This window comes from Temnothorax nylanderi, unplaced genomic scaffold, assembly GCF_030848795.1.
Source record: "Temnothorax nylanderi isolate EJ_2023f unplaced genomic scaffold, tnyl_v1.0 TNYL_tig0008_pilon, whole genome shotgun sequence".
Classification (NCBI taxonomy): domain Eukaryota; kingdom Metazoa; phylum Arthropoda; class Insecta; order Hymenoptera; family Formicidae; genus Temnothorax; species Temnothorax nylanderi.
Window position 1 is genome coordinate 1,331,626 of NW_027249070.1, and position 20,671 is coordinate 1,352,296.

The 20,671-nt window shown below is 44.6% G+C and overlaps 3 protein-coding genes across 7 annotated transcripts; 2 read left to right on the forward strand and 1 right to left on the reverse strand.

The window, feature by feature from the left end:
• Positions 1-54: 54 nt before the first annotated feature.
• Positions 55-3,790, reverse strand: Ate1 (arginyltransferase 1). 3 transcript variants are annotated; one of them, XM_071723177.1, is made up of 9 exons: positions 3,657-3,790; positions 3,355-3,481; positions 3,112-3,242; positions 2,622-3,034; positions 2,025-2,186; positions 1,510-1,665; positions 1,081-1,253; positions 716-977; positions 55-550 (listed from the first exon to the last, which is right to left on the reverse strand). In XM_071723177.1, exons 1-9 carry the CDS (start codon positions 3,754-3,756, stop codon positions 386-388), a joined length of 1,689 nt encoding a protein of 562 aa, XP_071579278.1. In that variant the 5' UTR covers positions 3,757-3,790; the 3' UTR covers positions 55-385. The 3 variants fall into 3 exon arrangements, with proteins under 3 accessions (XP_071579278.1, XP_071579276.1, XP_071579272.1); XM_071723175.1 differs by lacking the exon at positions 2,025-2,186; XM_071723171.1 differs by lacking the exon at positions 1,510-1,665.
• Positions 3,791-4,065: 275 nt separating this feature from the next.
• Positions 4,066-5,134, forward strand: LOC139784099 (ARL14 effector protein). 2 transcript variants are annotated; one of them, XM_071723264.1, is made up of 4 exons: positions 4,066-4,206; positions 4,288-4,452; positions 4,542-4,804; positions 4,887-5,134. In XM_071723264.1, exons 2-4 carry the CDS (start codon positions 4,396-4,398, stop codon positions 4,978-4,980), a joined length of 414 nt encoding a protein of 137 aa, XP_071579365.1. In that variant the 5' UTR covers positions 4,066-4,206; positions 4,288-4,395; the 3' UTR covers positions 4,981-5,134. The 2 variants fall into 2 exon arrangements, with proteins under 2 accessions (XP_071579365.1, XP_071579373.1); XM_071723272.1 differs by having other exon boundaries at positions 4,072-4,206; positions 4,291-4,452.
• Positions 5,135-5,754: 620 nt separating this feature from the next.
• Positions 5,755-20,609, forward strand: LOC139784077 (GTP-binding protein Di-Ras2). Of its 2 annotated transcripts, none has more exons than XM_071723242.1 (4): positions 5,755-6,107; positions 8,549-8,874; positions 10,820-11,038; positions 11,730-20,609. In XM_071723242.1, exons 2-4 carry the CDS (start codon positions 8,737-8,739, stop codon positions 11,961-11,963), a joined length of 591 nt encoding a protein of 196 aa, XP_071579343.1. In that variant the 5' UTR covers positions 5,755-6,107; positions 8,549-8,736; the 3' UTR covers positions 11,964-20,609. The 2 variants fall into 2 exon arrangements, with proteins under 2 accessions (XP_071579343.1, XP_071579350.1); XM_071723249.1 differs by lacking the exon at positions 5,755-6,107 and adding an exon at positions 6,120-7,653.
• The last annotated feature ends 62 nt before the right edge of the window (positions 20,610-20,671 follow it).

The following is a 20,671-nucleotide window of genomic DNA, read 5'->3' on the forward strand; positions in this document are numbered from 1 at the left end:
ATGTCAAGGAAAAAAGGAGAAGAATAAGGAACTGTGAAAAAAAAGTTAGATTAATTAAGCAATAAATAATGATTATTAATATTCAAAATAATGATTATTAAGAAACTAAATTAGTTTTTTTTTAATGTTCCTTAACAAAGGACGGTGAGGCGTAATACACATAATCTATTACATATATCTTACATTATCTAATCATAGTATTCAATCGCTTGCATCACAGATTGTTATTCAACAACACATAATTAATAATCTTCTAAGAATAATGAATTCGATCATTTTTTTGTACACAAATATCAGCCAGTAATTTCTGAAGTAGCCACCAAAGTGTCCTTCCACGATGGTCCTTAAAACGTAATATCTTTACTCAGTTTTACACATAAAATAATCACTCTCTAGAATAGCGAAAGAGCAGCATTCCTCGCGCACATGGCATTCCAACAAGTCTGGCATATTCCTCCACCTCGCGTTTTTCCTCACGCGTCTGGTACGTTTTTAGCTGCGTTCTGTATTTTTTATATGGCATCGCAATATTCTCATATAGTACCAATACCTAAAGAGAAAATGTTTCAGTAGAATGACCAAAATTTTTTAATACTACAATAAAACTTAACAAATTTTACAGTTTAAATTTTAGAATGGTGAAAACAACACACACGTGATCGCACTTTTGCGATAAAGGCGTAATAATTGTTTGTAAAATTATCAGAAGGTATACCTCTTCAACGTCGACTACACCATTTTCGTCGATGGCGTTGATTTCGTCGTTCAGACGACTGTACTTTTCGTTGTTCAATTTAGCTAGGCAGGGGTCGATGTCGCACCATACATATGTCTCCGGGCATAGAAGCTTCGACGGCTGCATTCTCGCTTTGTATCGCATCTTCGGACATGTGTGAATGTAAAAACCCATGTAATAGTATTTCAGATTATTTGCGACTTTGTTGAGCTGTCTCGTTAGATAAATCTCTCGAAGAGAACTAGAAACAACACATTTATTCAGAATTGTAGCTAATCTGCGAATTTAATCACATGTATCGTGATTAAATATCTGTAAAAAAGTAAACTTTAAGGACTACAAACCTAAAAGTTCCGAGAGAGAGTTGACTATATGCCGGATCGTAAAAAAAGTATACGCTCGAAATGCACGACGGCAGAATGTCTATCACTCCCACCGCTATCAATTCGTTATCCAACCAATATTGCTCGTGAAAAGAGCCATATCCGTGAGGTGGTCCACTATCGGGTATCCATTGCTTTAAAATATTACATTATTTTAGGTCCTATTTCGCTTTATCTTTATAACGACTATCACAGACTAACAGTCAAAGTCTTGACCCAGTTTAAAGACATTATAGACTCTGCGCTTTCGCAAAGCACAAAATAATATTTACGTAACAATACTATGCATAAATGAGTATTTCTGTTCACGCTTAATGCATGAAAAGAAAGATTCTCAAAATTATTTTCTGTATTATTCATAAACACAAAGAGATTAGATACAAAGTGTACCTGCAAGGGACTCCTTACAAGGAAGCTGAAGAATGATTTTTTATCACATTGATCCGGTGTATCGCCGTGAATCGCCATTTGATATTTTTTATAAAGACTCGCGCTTGTATCGAGAGTGTTCACGAACTCGTCCGACATTACTCTCACCAATTTCATCTGACAAATTTATAAAAAATTTGCAATATCCAACAAATCAAGTAACATCTAATGTAGAAATTACTATTGTCATCGAACGCAATCATGAGTTCCCTGTTTGATTAAGAGGCGAGGTCCACTTTGCTCCAATCATGATATAGCTGTCTCCATACAGCATTCATTTTGTCATCGCGAAATCGCCAGTGTAACTTGCCATTAATGTATCGTGACATGATTGTATGACTTGGAGTAGAATTAATCAATTCCAATAACAGTAGAAAATAAAAAATTGAGTCGAAAGCGCAAAGCTTCTATCTATTACAACTTTTTGCACAGTTATTGTATAACGGGCTTGTCAACAATTAAAATCTAGAAATTACCTGCAGAGGGGACTTCACAAGAAATCTCGTGTACTGTTGCTCTGTGAGCTTCTCAGCCGGTACTCCGTGTATCGTGTTCTGATACTTTTTATAAAGCTCGTAAGACTCTTTTGAAGTCTTTAGATATTCGGAGCTTATCGGCGCAGTTCGAACCAGTCTCAACTTACAAAAGTAAATAACTTAAAAAACACAAATCTCTATCCAAACAAGGAAGCGAATAACGATCGCAATAAAATATATGTAAAGTCGTTGCGATTAGTTTATAATCAAATCGCAAGATCGGAAAGGTGAATGACGGAAAAATGACATGGATCAATGATTTCGTGGTGCAATGTAGCTTAATATGTACATAAATTAAATCTTCGAGATAGAGCCAGCATTAAAGTAGCACTATTAGCAAGTATTTACTGCCATTATTGGATTTTTGATTGTCATCTGTCTTTAATATGACAAAAATTGGAGAAAAGAGGACCATACCGACAAGGACGCGTATAATAAATAAGAAAGAATGCTATTTTTGTAAGTAATAAGTAATAAGAATTAAGATCTGATAAATTAAATAATGGTTTCAGAGTTTAATCGTTGATGTCGTATTACCTCCAACTTCTTCAATCCAGTGTGCACTTCTTCAAATAATTCCTCTATGCTCTTAGCACTATTCTGTCGTTTCTTTTCTTTCATGATGCTCTCGATCTCGCTCTGCGATTTACCTTGAGCCACCAGCTTATTTTTCTTACGTTCTATGCGTAAGAATTTCGCCTTTTTGCAAGGTACTGCATCGGCGATTTCATTTCTAACATGCAGGGTACCTTTGCTGTTGGAATTTGTTAGCTGTGCTTGACCGCTACTCGATACAGAAGTAGAATTTTTCTGAGTTTCTGTTTTTACCGAATTGATAGACAATCTTCCATTAACTTCATCATCGACAGATGAAACATTAATCTGGGACTTATCTTTTTGTGCTTTCATCAAGTGCTTAGGATAATTCAGTGCTTCTTCGTTGCTTATATCTATAAATATTATAAAACTAATAAGCAATCCGTGAATGTTATTACAAACAGATCCTTCAGAATTCTATAAATTTTACCTATATTATCTTGTTGATCCTCATCCATAGCTCCAGCACTGTCGTCCATCAATTCGTTTCTCAGAAACTTGGTCATACGCTTTAAAATCTTTTTCTGAGACTTTGATATTCTAAAATCTAGTACCTCACATCTAAAAATCATCGGTCACACATGTTGTTTAATGCATTGCTTCAATCTGTATCGCTCAAAGTTAAGCAAGACTTACTCCTGCTCGCAAAGCAGGAATCAAGAATGTTACTCACTTAATGGTATACTGTGGACAGCAGGTCTGATTCATCGTGGGTTTATAACAGTAGCAGCCGCTTCGCCTCCATCCCCTGTCTATCAAATTTTGATAATCTTGCACCGTCAACGAGTGCGCCCACATACCTGCGCAACGAACAAACGACTTGTCGATATAAAACTCAAACTTACGCCAGTGTTCCGGCTTGCTCTTTACAGTTTTCAACGAGAGAACGTAGCTTGTATATCAGAGCGATGTGAAAACATCCCGAGGCTCTGCGAGGCAAAGTGCCTCGACGAATGGCAAAATTTTCGCGCTCACCATGACTGAAGTTCGTGTTGGGGTTCTTGCAGTAGCCGCATCGGTAGCCCTCGTGTTCCGCGTAGTACTCCACGATGCTGTACGACTGCCTGCTGGCCATCTCGACGATTTTCCTATATCGTTGCTCGGATTCCTCTGCGAATTGCTAGACGAACGTTGTCGAAGGCCTCGCTCGCGTGAACGCGTCTGAAGTCAGGCACATCCGGATCGAACGGCTTCGTTACTCGTACAACACAGGCTGTAGGTTAATTCAAAGCTTATTTCTCTATCCGTCGATTTAATAATGTATAAATCGTCATTTACCTTCTAAAGTCACGCTTTTATCGCTCGCACCTCGTAAAACTGTCAAACGCAGCTCTGAGTCACGACGCACGATTATCTAGATACGACGCGCCTCGAGCCTCGACACTCGCTCGCCAGTGCCTAACTTCAGTTCAGGTAGAAACGATCCGGAGCGCAACCGAGCCCGACGTCCCTAACCTATCATCTCGGTTGACATCAAAAGAATTTAAAAGTTCATTTGATATTATACGCAAACTCATAAAATCCGGTAACAAAATTATTTAACGAATTAAAGCATTTAAATCCATGTTGTTAATTACTTCAAGTTAAAGATGTTTCTTATTTTTAGAAGACCTCCAGAAGAACAATTATTTGTATCAATGATATCAAGTAGGCATCGCAGAGGACAAGTGCGACGGGGCCTGTTTTCAAGTTCCTTTTAGAAAACTTATGCGGGATGGAGAGTTCCGGCGAAAGTGCGTCGAGCAATCAGGCACCTGCTCGCGGCGAAAGAGTAAGGGCTTCGTTCAATCGTTTACCTGAAAAACAAAATTGATTGCCAAGGAAAAGAGGGACGGTTAATCATTCCGACTTTGTTTGCAGAAGAGTACTCGGGGCTCGAGGCAAAGGGCCGTGGATAACTTGAGCAAGAAATTCTTGAGGAACTTCGATCCAGAGCACAGCGAACGAGAGAAGCGCAAGCTATATCGTCGATTGTATCAGAGCTACAGGAAGCACCTGTACAACGACGTAGGCATTTTCATACGGACGTCGGACGATCTTTGTGACTGCTTGAGCTTGGATTGTTCTGGATGCCATTTTCCGTGCCCTAAATGTTCTTCCCCGAAATGCGCCCACGACTGCAGGTAAAACTCTACTTTCCATATCTGGCAAAACGCCTAGTCCGTTCTGTCGCGAGGTAATCCATTCGAATTGTGACTTTGTCAGAAATAATCGCAAATGGACCTACGATACCATCTATTGCGAAGGAACCGATCTTGCGATAAAGAACCCACTGCTGAAAGAGCCTGAACCGAAGTGAGAGTGTAAAAACATGCAAATGCGTATCTCTGTAAGTACCTGTACATAAAATACCCTCAGGAATTACTGGATTCTTATATTGTTAGTTTTATATAAATTGTATTTGACAAGCGAAACTGAACTTAATAAATTCCTGAAACGCAAAGAAGAAGAAATGTGCTTTTGTACGATATACACGTCTCAGAACGAGTCTTCCAGGGCGTCGCAACGTACAAATTATTTTACGTTATTTAATCGAGCGACCGTAATTTCGCCAGATTCAATTTTCGGGGATAAAATCTCCGCGCGGAAACAGCGATCCCGCTGCAAATCGATTTCGCTGAAATTACGACGTCCCCCGTGATCCGTAATTCGCCCCCAGGGTGCACCCTCGCGCGGTCACGCCACTGACGCCGCATACACCCACTCACCCACACACACGTGGAAGCGCTATTGATTTTCCCGCGGCGCTTTCGGCGACGCGACGGTGCGTACACGTCACGTCGCGCGCGCACACCCGCACCACGTAGCGCGGAGGGCGCGCGCTTCGTTTTCATCCGTGAAATCGTCCAAGTCGCGCGATTTGGGAAAGGAAGGAAAATAAAGAAACGGGCAAGGTTATATACCGTTATGTCGATCGCGAGAGAGTCACGGGGCGCGAGTCCGTCGTCGATCGGGGCATAAAAGGAAAAAGCGACGCGGCCAAGCCCGAACGGATATCGTAGATATCGCACTCGTGCGCGCCCGCCTTTTCCGCGCGAAGGTAGCCGCGGGCCGCGGCCGCCGCGCGACGAGCGGGACGGACTTCAGGGGGGTTGACGTTCGGGAGGCCGCGCCGCGCAGCGCCTAGTTCGCCGCGTCGGTCCGTCGCGATTCCGTAACGGGCGTAACGTAACGTAAAATAACGCGGTGACGAGAGACGAGGAAGCGGCCGTTCTCCGTCCGTGTCATTCGCACGTTTGGCCGCCACGGTGGTGAACGCACGCACGCACGCACGCACGCACGCACGCGTACGCAGCGCGAGTGACACGACCCACGCTCTCCGCCGCGAGGAAGTCGTCGGATCGCCTGGCGAGCGCGGCCGAGCGTGGCCCGCCTGCGGAACCAAAGAGGGAAGCTCCGACGAGGATCCTCCGTTCGACCACAACGGCAGGTTTCCCCATCTTGATATAACTTCGTCCGCCCTTCGCCCTCCAACGAGATCCCTTGAATTCCGTCCTCGCTCCAGGCGACGCGACGTTGTCCGCGAATGCCCCCGTCGAGCGTCGAGCGTCGAGCGTCGAGCGCGACCAACGTCGCCGCTATCGTCATCGTCGATACCGACAACCGACGATCCGGGGGTTAAGTGTCGCCGCCTCGCTGGGTCTGTCTCTCCGGGTCCGTGACCGCGTTTCGCTTCAGCCTTTCCCGCAACTTCCAACGCTCGTGCCTGCTCCGATTTTGAAAGAATAGTGCATGCAAAAAGTGCGTCCCCGGGTACGCGCGCGAGTTCTCCAGTTGTCAGTTTGTCAGTGCCCCGACACCGTTCGCTGTCAATCCGGTAACGGTTATTTCCGCGGGGGGGGGGGGGGGGGGACGAATCCCAACGCGGTGTCGACGCGCGGCGAAACGTCGATCAGGGTCGAGGAACGATCCTCGTGCGGAGATTCGGTCAATCGAGGGCGCCCGGCGAGAGGGGTGCGCGACGACGGCGGCCGCGGCCACGGCGGTCAAATAAGTATTCCCGACCGGTCGGCTCTCCGGCGAAATGCGATTATCGCGTGAATCGCGTCGCGTATTAGCGAGCGACGTCGCGAGCTTGCGTGATTGCGAACGGTGACGAAAACTCCAGGGATAGAATCCGGCGAGGTCGATCGGGGTAATTGTGACACGGAGGACCGGTGGGAGGGGATGGCACGGCAACGATATTTTCCCACGGGTGACTAAGGACACCCTTCCACCTTCGCGCGATCGTTTATTAAAGACGAACAATTCGAGGATAACGATCGCGAGTTTTTCTCAAGTGAATATCTTCGGTGACCCCGATTGTGCTCCCGTAATTTCGGTAAATTCGTTTTCCGATGTCGCGCGACAGCGAACCCTTTAGTTCCTGCAAATACAAATACGAAGATTGGCAAAGTGTATTTAGTTTCCGTGCGGAGCGTCGAAATTGAAATTTTGTCGAAAGTATGCAAAGACCAGGAAAATTTTGATTGTCTCGCAAAAGTTCTTATATTCGAAACAGCGCTTTCTTTTATTTAAAACGATAAAATTTGCAGAATCACGAATTTTCTTCGATTAACGTGCGTTATGATCTCGGTTATGATGTTAGTTATACGCTAGTTCAAATTTTCAACGTCTCATCTACGAAAAAATCGCAAGTCAAATAGTACTCTCTCCTCCTCGTTTCTGCTATCAAAGTCTTGATTTTTTCAGATTAAACTACTCTCGGAGAGAAAAAATCCTGAGGTCAGTTGCATCCGTTGCATCTTCCGCGCTTCGTATCTTTTCTTCCTTTCGTCGTTTAATCTTAAATGCAGAAACCGCAAGAAACGACGACTAAACGATGGACCTGCTTTCGTCCTGCACCTCCAGATCTGTTCTTCTTAATAATTAGCTTTAGAAAAAGTACACTTTAAAACGAAGCAAGCGTATTCGGACCGTGTCGAGCGGAGAGAGGGAAGGAAAAGAGGACTTGCGGCGTGACGTAGATGAGGCAAGTGGAAAAAGCAGACTTTTCGCGGACGGCCGGTCGCGCCGCGCCGGTTGCGGAAGACGATATTTGTCTCTCTCTCTCTTTCTCTCGACATACGTAACGATGTAAACAGTAAGATTTGAAGCGAATCGATCAATCACAGCCGAGAGTTTCAAAATGGCAGTCCTACGTTCTCCAGAATTCTCGATTTCGATTACAACTCACTTTGCTGTTTTTTAACATCAGCATTTTTCTCCGCGGTTATTTTTGGAATAAAACAGATACGTTTGTATGCTCAGGATACACGCAAGCGTGAAATATATAAATCCGATTGTTCGGGTGATTGCGGGGTGGTGCAGGGGGAGGAGGGGCGCGGATAAACAAGACAGACCCGCATGAGGCTGCGCGAAGGGGTCGGGCGGGAACGGGGGACGCATACGGTCGTATCGTCGTATGCGGTTTCGTGGGTGTCGTCATCGGAGGAGTACACGTCACGAGATATGCGCGGACGGATGTAACCTTTCGTGGGTTCGGATTATTAGCCGCGTGGGCGAAGCGCGGCACGGAGACTGTGGCATGCGCGCTTATACATGGGGTGTCCCGTTACCACCGGATGTCCCCTTTCGCCGCGTGGACTGTCTTGGCCGACCTGGAGAGTCGATTCTCCCTCGAGAAAACTGTCAACGTACTCACGATTTCCGAACTGAGGTTCGGAAATTAGTCGCTGGATTTTACTTTCATGACCTTAATTCGAAAATTGCGTCACGAGAGCGCGCGATAAAGACCGGAAGGACGCGAGACTGCCGCTCGATATTTTCAACCGAGGAGAAGAATCGTCTCCGGATCGGCCGGTCACAGAGGGACATCGGGTAGTTTCGGGACATCCGGTATATAACTTGTGTATCGTGTGCGGCAGGTCGGGCGGTGTGATCGGGAGAGTTCGAGGAAGGTGATCGTCTCGTACATCCCCCACGGCACGCACACGCACGCTCTCTCTCTCTCTCTCATTCTCCCTCTCTCGTCTGATCTCAACCCCCGCGTCGTCTCTCTTTACGCGGACCCCGAGCGCCGGGGGTTTACGTCGCCGGGACGGCAGATGTCAGGATGCCGGAGCAGAGCAACGACTATCGCGTGGTCGTGTTCGGGGCGGGCGGCGTCGGCAAGAGTTCCCTCGTGCTGCGCTTCGTGAAGGGGTCCTTCCGCGAGTCCTACATCCCGACCATCGAGGACACCTACAGACAGGTAAGCGTGTGTGCAGTACCAACCCCTTCAAATACGCGATTTTCTTGACCCAATTTTTTTCCTTGAATGGGAATGCATGCTCGTGCACAGAAAAAAGGGAATATTTTTAAAAATATCTTTAGTTTCAACGTGGAAATTTTGAAATAAAGTTGCATATTGCGTTGAACAAAGAAAACTTGCTTGAACGAAGCAAGCATTTTACATAATCCAATAAAGAAAAAGATTGTCAAATTCTTATAAGAAGAAGATTGTTGCGTGTATGAGAAACAATTAACGCGTTATAATTTGAGTATATATACATATAATTGAGTACCTACGTTATAAGTTTTGATTTGACATTTTTTTTTTCTGTGTAGCCGCGAAGACCGCGACCGCGCATTTATCTCGATCCGTAACGCGTGTAATTGATTTCATTAATTGATCAGAGATAACGATCACTTCTCTCAATGAAGAAAGGTTAACTGAAATTTAGCCGATTCTCTCTCTCGCTCTCTCTCTCTCTCTCTCTCTCTTTCTCTTTTTGATGAAGAGAGATGAGACAAAGAATCAGATAATCGATTCGACCAAAGTAATTGCACGTTTTTTCTTCTTTGAACCTTTACGAATTGATTATATTGGACTGTATTAAAATAGAAATAATACAATTACGCTCGCAAAGTTATCGCGCGTTTATAATTGACTCTAGTTGAAGTTTCGTGAAACCGTAGCATCGCGACGCGTTTGACGCGGTCCTGTCTATACTTATCGATTTCGACTCGCGGAAAAATTAGTTAGAAACGCCCTCGCTCGCGCACGTGTAAGTACCGCACGAAATTTGGCAGATTTGACTCCTACGTCGCTAAATTATGGATCGCGCAAAGCGAACTTTAATACACGCGGCACGTCGCGGTCGGACGCAACACGTAGACGGTAATTTCCGCGGGAGCCGAGATTTCGCGATTAATCGGATATGTCCTACAGTATCCTCCCGCGCGCCACCGGGATTACGATAACTCTGCCATTCGCGAATTTAATATTCCCACTCCCGTGCACATCCGGCCGATAATACGGGAACTGACGTATGCGCGAGCAAAAACATTAAATTTGCAAACGACTCGCGCGGCCGCGGCATCGAGAATATCCGCGCAACGCGCGCCGGTAGCGAAGTAGAATTAGCGGTAATAATACACGCTAATCGGGAAAATACATGCCAGAGACACACATTGCGGATCGCGACTGTTTTACGTTTTGCCGTACCGCGCGAAAAAGAAGCATCGCGTGTATGCGCGCCGAGTTAATTACGCGCTACGACACATTGCGTCACAACACGTGGTCAGAGAGAATGACAGGTCGTTTAAATCGTCAAGTCCTGAACGCGGTAACGTTATTTAATTTATACGGAAAACCGAGATCTTCTCCGCGCAATCTATAGCACGGTTTTTACGACACCGATACACGCGTAAATTGCATATCGATTACTCGTCGATCTTGAATTAGGTACTCGTACAAGTGCAGGTCAAAGCAACGACATAATGACTCGATTATATGTCAGCCACCCGCCGCGCGTTGCGCAAAGGTTTTGTGTAACGATTTCGCGTGTGACAATTGATTGATATGACGTATAATAGATACGCGTACGCATACGTATATATCCACAAATTTTAACAGGCATGTATATATTTGTATGACAAAGACCCAATGACGATGCTGGTGGGACTCTCGCTGTGTGCGCGACGAGAAGTGTCACCGACGGTACCGCGCGGGCCGATCTCCGATTTAACTCGACTCGATCCGGTACTCCGCAACCTGCGCGCTGCGGTTCGATTCGACTCGGTGTGAGTCCGAGTCAAGTCGCATCGGAACTCACGGAGTCGCGGAAGTCACGAGTCGAGTCGAGTCGAGTCGGATCGGATCGAGGCCCAAAGTCGCGCGACCAAGTCAACGGATCGCATTAACGGTATTTCAGGTGATAAGTTGCGACAAAAACATATGCACACTTCAAATTACGGACACAACGGGGTCCCATCAGTTTCCCGCTATGCAGCGGCTCTCTATAAGCAAAGGTCACGCCTTCATCTTGGTGTACTCGGTGTGCTCACGGCAAAGCCTCGAGGAGCTACGACCGATCTGGGCCGTGATAAGGGAGCTCAAGGGCCAAGATATCTCGCAGATACCCATTATGTTGGTAAGGACTCGCCGCAACCTCTCCCATTTGTTTCAGCTTTCAGTTTCCGTTCTTTCCTCCCGCGATACGCCGCGAAGCCGGCAGTAAACGAACGAACGCTTCCGCGCTCGTTTATAAATACGTCGTCTGGCTTATCTTATCGAGTTTTCGCACCGTGAATAACCGTAAAAAATATCCCTAAATATCCCTACAGACGATATTTCGCGCGCATGTCGTCAACTCGATAAGAGATGTTCGTCATCAAGTACATAAACGAAAGATGATATGAATTCTCATGATGTCATGATTATCGCGATGTATCTGCATTGAATTTTGCTGTTCGGTCGCTCAGCATCGATATTCCTAGTAAATTTTTTAAAAAAAATCGTCTATTGGTGGCATACCAGTCCTTTCGTCGGTTCGAGGATAAAAAAGGAAGTAATTAAAAAGTTACCATTTCCTCATACCACCTTCGGATAAGATGGAGCGGAATTTGAGGAAGCTCTTAACGCCGTAAATCGACGTGTTCGGTTTCTTTCTTCTTGAAATTTGACTCTTTCGGAGATTGACTTTCGGTTTAACTTGGTTTCCACAAACGAGTGGATTTCCATTCCTGCATGAGACCCCCCCTGTTTCGTTCCGAGTTTCTTTTTCGTGCGTCGTTTTCTGCGCGACTCATTGTCAGCGGTTCCATCGTTGATTCATAACTCAGGTCGGGAACAAGTGCGACGAGAGCCCGTCGGTGCGTGAGGTGTCGATGAGCGAGGGCGCAGCCGAGGCGGCTAACTGGGGCTGCGGCTTCCTGGAGACCTCGGCCAAGACGAATCACAACGTGGACGCCCTGTTCCGGGACCTGCTCACTCTCGAGAAGAACCGCTCGGTCTCGTTACAGCCGGTGCAGAGCAACAACGCGATAAGACTTAAGGAGAAGTGTGCCATTATGTAAAAATTCGCCACGCTCCGACGACGACAACGACGACGACGACGACACGTGCGATCGCCGGTGAGGCCCCTCGCCTCCGGGGCGCAGCATCCCCGGATCCGTCGTCTCTCGAGATGGGGCCTCGCCGCCATATACCCGTCGAATGATATCCCAAGCCGGTTTCGCCAACGACGGACGACTTGTTCGCGACTTGAATCCCTCGCGGCTTCCGTCTCCGTCGAGATCCGTCAAAAGGTTTATAGCGTGTCGTACTTTGTTTCGTTCGTACGAACGCGGGCCTAGAGAATATCCGCGAGACTTCGAATTTTAAAGATAATTTTTTAAGGTTCCTAAGAGAAAGTTTTAGAATTTTCAATTTCGAGAACGAGTCTGGGCCTTGACGGATTAATCGGTGCGACCTGAGGAAGACCAGGAGGCATTTTAAGTCAACGAACACGAAGGAGTTGTACTCGAATTCGTTGTATCTGTTGCTCGTCGATGGCGAAGCCTTTTTAATTTAAGTTACAATACTTTACGCAATAGACCGCTCGACTGCGTATAATTTCTCTGTGCTCGATGATGACAAGTTACTCGAGTTCCCGCTCTTGTTTTTCTTGACTCCGTCATAGAATCGTCCGCGGTAATCTCGATCTGCGACGAGGGTCGGCAAAAGCAACGATACCAGTTTTATCACTGAAAACAGTCGCGCGTTTCTCAGCTGCGGATACGGAAAGTCTGGCGATAATAGTAACGAGTAACGTTACAAACTAATCATTATCTGCACGCAACATATCACGAGATATATGATATCGAAGTATCTGATATTTTTATTTAAAGACACGAGACAATTAATTTTTATAAGGTTTATTCTGCGTTATAAAGATCTGGTCACTTGTGATCACATTTGCAAAAATTTTTCCCATAAATATCATCATACTGTCTTATTTTAATAGTAATGATATAAATAAACGATAATATAATGCTAACGATATATAAAAGTCGTAATTAATTATAATTAATTCCTCGAGATAATAGCGGGACAAATCCGAGTTATCGCGATTGATGCAATCGCTTCTTGTCATAATTAACTCCAAGCTCTCCGTTTAATAATAGCGACGGATAATTAGTAATTTCTATAAAATCTCTTTTTTCGCAGGGCCGAAAAGACCTCCGACGATTATCGTCGTGTAAAACGATTACAAAATTAATCTCGAGCTTAGTTGAGCGATTATCAGGATAATCGTTCTAGCGGGACTGTCACTCTCTTTTTCAGTTTCCGCTGAAACATTTACACGTCAAAATCGTTCCTTTTGCATACGGATAAATAACGAATTGTCATGGAAGATCGACGAATACAAGGCGCGGTTTTGTCACTCGCAATCGAGACGGTCTACGAGGCGAAGGGCAGCCGTAAAAGCAGCCTTTTTTCCGTAGATCGATTTACTGAATCCCGTAACATAAAACGTATATCAATTCAGTAAATTTGTATCGAAAGTGAAAAATGTTGAAGATACGCGGATCCTGTGGAATGTGATCGAGCTCGGCGGGCATTAGAAAGATGTATGTAAATTTCGGAAAGTGACAACGTTAAAAGATCTAGCAAAATGTACCGAACGCGAAGATCGTTTGAAAAAAGAATGAATTATCGCCGAGCGCGTATCTAGACTCGAGGTAAAGTATGTTGAAAAATATGAACCTGAATGATGAGGGCTTTAAAAAGGGCTCGTGGGGCCATTCGGCGTGGCCTTTTTTCGCGGACCACCTCAATTTAGCTAACGTGCTGAATCGATAATAGCCGCGACCGGTGCCCTTCCATGAAAATTCCGCAATGCTCCGCAATCGGAGACTACCGCACGACGACTAGGGACTGGTGTAACGCGCGCGCGTGAAAGTTTTTCGTGAGGATGACAACAGAGAGAGCGAGAGAGAGAGAGAGAGAGAGAGAGAGAGAGAGAGAGAGAGAGAGTGCGAGATTAAATGAGAGAAAGAGAGGGAGAGAGAGAAAGAAATATGAAAGTGCGTGTGCAAACGACGAATAAACAAGTAGATAAAAGTTGTTACGAGATTGGTTTTTGTTGAATAGTTGTAAGAATTTTGTAATGACTACGCTAGCTAATTAGAATTACAAATGGGCAGCAAGACATAACACAAGTCCGCGTACACACAGCAACAAACATACACACGTATGCAGAGAAACATGCAAGTTGTATTAATTTATATCATTGAACGTGCAATACAGCACACACTCACACACAGACACACGCGTAGGCACAGATTTGTTGACAGGCGAATCGCGAGAGATTACGAGATTGTAACTGTACATGTGATTACGGCACACGTTTTCCATATCGATGCAGCGTTTTTAATGGTTTTTTTTTTCCTAGTAGGAAAGAGTTAAACCTGAGGCGTTTTTAGGCGTTCTCACGGGAAACCTCGGACGAACATAGCAGAACATAGACAATTAGTGGAATAATTATATCACGTTCTCTCACCTATTCCTCTCGTCCACCTCCCGCCTACCCCTCTTTTGCGGCACATCGTTGAACGTATCCGTAGCCGTAGTGTTCCTCGTGACGCGCGTTCTCGCGGCATCCCTTGTCATCCCATTTTACGGATATATCAGAGAAGACCGGAGGCCTCTTCTTCCTCCGCGATATATATGTTCCTCGGGCCAACGTCGCGACGCCGTCGCGTCCGCCGGGCGTCGATACGATCGATGTAACACACGTCGCGCTAACGATGATGTTGATAATGACGATGATGGTTCGCCGCCTGCACTTGAACGCGTCTCGACTACTGGGCTCCGTGTGAAGGGCCGTATTTATAGCCGTCGACACTCGAGATGGCTAGTGTCTCGAGAGTGTATCGAGTGATGTGCATACGCTCATCAAGGACCTAAATCGAGTCCTATCGAGCTAACATACATATCGCGTTCTCGCAATAATGTCCCTCGCGGAAAACTCGTCGAGTTACAATATTACAATATTCTAAAGCCGAGTATTGAAAAGTCGGATTTAAAAAAAAAATACTCCTTACATATATCGCGTCTCATCCCTGCCTCTCTGTACAGCTGCTCTCTCGACGCGTTCTCATTTAACTTTGAATAGGAACAAAGATAAGATCCTATTGAATCCTCAGACGCTCCGCTTACATTGCTTTACTTATTGTGTCTGAATAATTTAATTGCAATCCCGCTGTAAATACGTAAATACACGCTGTGAGAGATATCGCGGCAAGGCCGACGGACGCGTACGGCGGCGACACGAGGTAGAGCTGATCGGCAATCTGACTCGAAATTGGAGATCATCCTTTGAACAAGTCGACAATATGTCCCTAGCCAGGCCGGAGCGTCAGTTGCTGGCAACGTGAATGCCATTATAGCGATTATCGAGGCGAGCCGAGGCTAGAAATGGCCATTCGGAGAAGGTCACCAACGACGAATATTATTACAGATATTAAATAATGTCGTTCAGACTGAAAATTAATTAGAAAAATTAAGACTAATGCAGTTATATATATTTTTGACATATAAAAATACGATTTAGTGATCACGGAAGAAAGTTTCGAATTGCTCGGACGGCTTGTCTCGAGAAAGAGAATATCTAGGTTTGTAAGTCACTTTCGAAAGATGACATCGGAGAATAATAAAAACTGTCGACGTCGAAAAGAAGTTCAGAATGTCGATACCAGTAGCTGTCGCTGGCCATTCCTAGTGGCGGCCACGCTGCGCCGCGCCGTTTTCGTTGCTCTACATATCCGTCGAGGAGGTACTCGGGACTCTTATCCAACGAATTACACGTAAAATCATCCGACGATTCACCCCCGCGGCGCTCTCCGTGTCTCTCACTCACACACACGGGGAAGGGAAAAAAAGAGAGAGAGAAGAAGGCCGAATCGAGGGACGGGAATTTGTTCCGCGTGATATTACGAATTTTTCCGCGGGGAATCACTCTCTCGATCGGGCCCTTAAGTTCGAGCCGCTCGATCTCGCGGAAGTGAAATTCCCGCCGTGCTCGTTTTGACTCGTCTGATTTTCATTCCCCCGAACGATATCGCCCCGGCTGCGGCTGCGGCTGCTCGGCATTCCGGACTCCGCGCCGTGCCGCGCCGGTCCGGGTTCTCTCGGTGTTTCCGGCGGAGCAAAAGAAAAAGAAGAAAACGACGAAACAGCTTTAAGGGACGGATCCCATTCCCTTCTGTCGACCGATAGCTTAACGAACCGCGTACCGGATTGTCACGTCTCGTTGATATTACTGCGACGCGCGCTGAAACGAGGTCGGTCCTCGTGTGTATACGTTGTATACCCACTTGTACGTAGCTGTGTATTACTTGCTACACTACGATTGTTAGGCGTGCTTCACACTTCGCTTCATCATAGGTAATTATCGCCATTGTCGTCGTACAGAACGTCGTTTTTGCGCGACGACGTTAAGCCGAGCACGGTAAACGGTATATCCCACGTTCTGACGGTCTCCGCGAATACGCTAATCTCTCATATCTCGGGCTCTCACGTTATCGTTTATCACGCGACGCGTTTGGCGTTCGCCGTGCTCGGTGGGGCGCCATCGCCGAAATTTTCTAATTTTTGCGCGAGCAACGAGGGAAAGGGGAACGTCAGAGCGCTGACCCCCCCCCCCCTTCCCGACGACAGAAAGGAACGACAGTCCCTCGCGCCGACCTTCGGCGCCTTTTTTTACGAGGACCTTGTTTATTAAATCATAATATGCCGTATTTAAACGTAGCGCGTAACGTGTTTAATAATGATCGTTAATAATCCGAGGAAATTCCTAACTAAGTGTAAATTGTATATAAGGTTTTCTATATTCAGAGATATATCCCGATACCAAAGTGTATACATACGTACCTATAATTATTACAATTATTATTAGAGGATTATTAGTCAAAGGTGGTTTTTTGCGAGCGTTTGCTCTCTTGATTCCGACGAGGCACGTGGCGATGAAGAAAGAAAAGAAAGGAGAAGAGAGCATTCGCCGCTACTTTCTAAATCACTTGTTATCAAATTGGTCGATCGATTACGAACCACACGTAGTATTATCCCGTAATTATAGGGAGTACCAGTTAGTAGAATAGGATATATTATATATTAAATAAGGACACACACACACACACACGCAAACACACATGTACACGCGCGCACGAAGAGATACATATTGACATTAATTATGCAAAATGTATATCGCGCAGACTTCGTCATAAAGGTCTACGTACGTACCATCGTCTTTATATAGGGAAAGCGCGAAAAAGTGTCATTTTCTAATTGTTGCGTTTAGCTGTTGGAAATATTTTATTTGCCGGCTAAGGGAAATTAAAAACGTAGGCAAATCGCTAGCTCGAGATAGGAACGCGACGGTTTATCTTATCGATTCCAATACTTTCTTGCAGTTTTCTCGCGGTTTCAATATTGGAGGGAGAGAGAATGGGCCGATGTAGATTTTTGCGACTAATTAGGTAAATGATATGTGTATGCAGAGTGTTTTCTGTCTCGATTTTTGGACTATCGACTAACGTGAGGTCGATTTCTCTTTAACGAAGATGTCGCAGTACCGTACGCAAATTCGCGAGATCAACGAAAGTAAGAAATACGTGAGAAGATCGTGCGTTTGCACTTTCATTGAAAAAAAGAACAGAGGAGAAGGGAGTCGAATGTCGAATAAAATAAACTGCTCGGGCAATTGACTTTCGAATGGAACGTTGCCAGAAGACACAGTTGCCGATAGAATTTCTTTTAAAGACAAATCGACCGATGAACTCTTGCCGAAACATTCGTGGTCCAGCGTAAATCGTCAAGAACATAGTCTGTAGGTACACATAATAGATTCAGATTTAATAGAATCTTATCGAGAGCGAGATAGAGATATTACGAAGTCGAGCTTCGAAGACAGCAAGGAGAAAGGTAGGAAGAAATTCAGAGGGGAAGGGCAAGTTTGTGAGGAGCGGATGAACGTGTATACGTAAACTTATACGGACACGGTATCCTCTTAGTTTCTGGGGCCAATTGGTGTTACGGAGGGAGAGAATATACGTACGTGCGCATTGCCGGTTGTACCCACGTCACAATGGCTCTTCGCATTTTCGCCACACGAAATTATCAATTTGTGCGAGTACATAAAAATGAAATCGGTGATTTTTTTTAAATAATTTATTTTACAACCTATTGGAACTTTTATATTTTCGACGTCTCGCGCGTACGTCTTTTCGCAAATCAAACTGTATAATCGAGCCGAAAGTCAAGTTCTCTCACGCAAGAAGCGATCAAAGATCGAAACATTATAAAATGCCACGTAACGTATATCGAAATTTGAAATTTTGTTACTACGACGAGGATAATGACGAAGTGCGACGAGAGCAAGTTAAGCAAGTATAAACGTACGTATACACAATACACACACGTACACGTACATACGTCAGATGACAAAACGAAACACACAACGCATTGCAGTAGCCGAAATATAAGAGTATAAGGATCTCGAGTGATATTAAAGCGCTTTCGTTGACGCAATGCGATCTCAACGATATCGAATCTGATGCTGCGTTATCGGGGAGTTTTGCGGTACGGTATCTCGAATACGGTAAACGCCGAAGAAAAGCTGCGAGTCTCGTCGCAGCGACTTTTTTTTATCACCCCGTTCACATCATCGTCGTTAATTATATTATTATTATAAATGTCGACATGAGAAAATTATCGTTCTGTAAATAATAATTTCTGATCGTTGTATATACGTTAATTATTAATATTACACGTACATTAATTACCTTACCACTTAATTGGGTCATATTTATAGAAGCGGAGCGATTGCTCTTAGTAACGAGAGAGCAAAAGCAGAAGAGGGTCTTTCAATTTTTTGCTTTTACGAAACATTTGCTTTATGTCTCTTATATGTCAAAGTAAAAGATGATGTTAGCAAATTTATCAAAGAAAAAATTTTCTCCACTTTATTTGTATGATCTGACGTAGCCACCAGCGTTTAGCGTATTCCAAGCACAAATTGCAAAAGGTCTCCATTATCAGCGTGATAGTTAAATACGTACTTCCGAATGGAAAAAAAAAGAAAATCCGGCCCGAAGCGTCGTTCGACAAGTGCGTTGCGCATATTTTGCCGCCGTTTGTAGGCGCGGACTCCCCCTAAATCCTCTTCGCACAAATAACAGAGTAACGACGACAAAGTAGCGTAACTTACGACGGACCATATCAATGAATCATATCAACCAACAAAAAAATAAGAGAGAAAAATAAGAAGGCAAGGAGGATATCGTCGATTGTGAATCCGGGGCGTGCGAGGCGGTAAGTTTTTGACATGTGCTTTTAAATGCAACGAGCTCTCCTGTACAAAAGTATCGCCGATTTTGAGCGGTTCTTGCTGCTAACTTACGTTACGTTCGTCGAGGGAAATTCGTATTATTCGCGGATTTTTATCGACTGTATATTTCATATAAACGCGCCAAAGTTTTCGTGGACGAAGCCGTTTCGTTTTTTTTTTAATACAAATATTTATTCGATCGTACGAAGGCCTTTGAATTAAGATTTGTGTATTTTCGACATTAAACTTCCATCGTATCGCGACGTAGTCTCGCTTGTAAGATACGAATTCGCGCAACAATTTAGAAATATGCGAAATTACGAATTCGCCTCGACGCACATTTGTTTAGGCTTAAGCTTGCTGTAAGTGATTAATGATTTGTTAAAGCAACTTTTCTTGATCTCCGTTAATAGCGCGACGAAACGACATACAACGCTTTATCCGCAAATTGCTTGCCGCGAGCCTGTAAAACCGAGATGTGCGAATAAATGTATACGAAGGAGACACGAACGAGTAAAGAGGAAAGTGGAACGAATCTCGATGATTGTTAAGCAGGGATTACTCAATGAAACCTTTCGCACCTGGAACCTGCTGCTGAGCTGAATGATGCGATCGAGATAAAACTAATTTTAATCATTTCTATTGTATTTTATTTTGTATTCTATTTTGGAAAATCTATTGCCAAATCATCCGGTGCATTCTCAAAAATAAGAACGTGAAAGATAAAAATACTTACATTAGGCTAATACTTTATCGGAATCGCAATCGTGTAATTTTTTTTTGTGCAAGATGAGGAGAGGCCCAGATTTTATTGCATTCTTTCCCGTCAGACATTTATGTGATCCAGACGTATTTAATTATCGATCGAAATGTTTAATTATATATAAGGTTTCGAAGCGTCGGATTTATTTCAACGTTATTCTACTTTTGAGATCGTATTCATGGCGGCTCTTAATATTTTTCGTATCGATCTCCCGACATCATTCAGATCAGAATCTAAAAGTTCGGGAAGGTTTTTAGCTGCTGAACTGGAAACGGGCAGGCGTTCGGCGGGATGAAAAGTTCCTTCACGCGTTAAGGACACGTGAGAATGAGGCGAAGGAGGAAAAAACGCGCGTTCCCACTCTCTGTACACGTTAAATACACACGTTCCACACAATTATTGCGAGAGTGCACGTAGAGAATGGCGCAAAGGGTGTCTAATTATATCTATTTAAATAAGCGACCAATACACGCTGAGATAAATAGGCTTGTTATTGCGACAAATTTGCTCATTCATTATCAACCGAAGAATCGTTAATCAGCTACGAATCTGTACTCGTGAGAATTAAATGATCTTGATTCTTGGCAACCCGCTCGTTTCTCTCGAATTGTCCTCCTCACGTCCTCGTCACTTGACTCCTGCAAAAACGT

Coding starts and splice junctions, on each gene's coding strand:
- Ate1 (XM_071723177.1), bottom strand. CDS start 3,756: ATGGCCAGCAGGCAGTCGTACAGCATCGTGGAGTACTACGCGGAACAC. Junction 3,035..3,111: donor GGATCAACAAGATAATATAG/GTAAAATTTATA, acceptor TAATATTTATAG/ATATAAGCAACGAAGAAGCA. Junction 2,187..2,621: donor CTGGATTGAAGAAGTTGGAG/GTAATACGACAT, acceptor TACTTTTGTAAG/TTGAGACTGGTTCGAACTGC.
- LOC139784099 (XM_071723264.1), top strand. CDS start 4,396: ATGGAGAGTTCCGGCGAAAGTGCGTCGAGCAATCAGGCACCTGCTCGC. Junction 4,453..4,541: donor CACCTGCTCGCGGCGAAAGA/GTAAGGGCTTCG, acceptor CTTTGTTTGCAG/AAGAGTACTCGGGGCTCGAG. Junction 4,805..4,886: donor AAATGCGCCCACGACTGCAG/GTAAAACTCTAC, acceptor TGACTTTGTCAG/AAATAATCGCAAATGGACCT.
- LOC139784077 (XM_071723242.1), top strand. CDS start 8,737: ATGCCGGAGCAGAGCAACGACTATCGCGTGGTCGTGTTCGGGGCGGGC. Junction 8,875..10,819: donor TCGAGGACACCTACAGACAG/GTAAGCGTGTGT, acceptor ACGGTATTTCAG/GTGATAAGTTGCGACAAAAA. Junction 11,039..11,729: donor CGCAGATACCCATTATGTTG/GTAAGGACTCGC, acceptor TTCATAACTCAG/GTCGGGAACAAGTGCGACGA.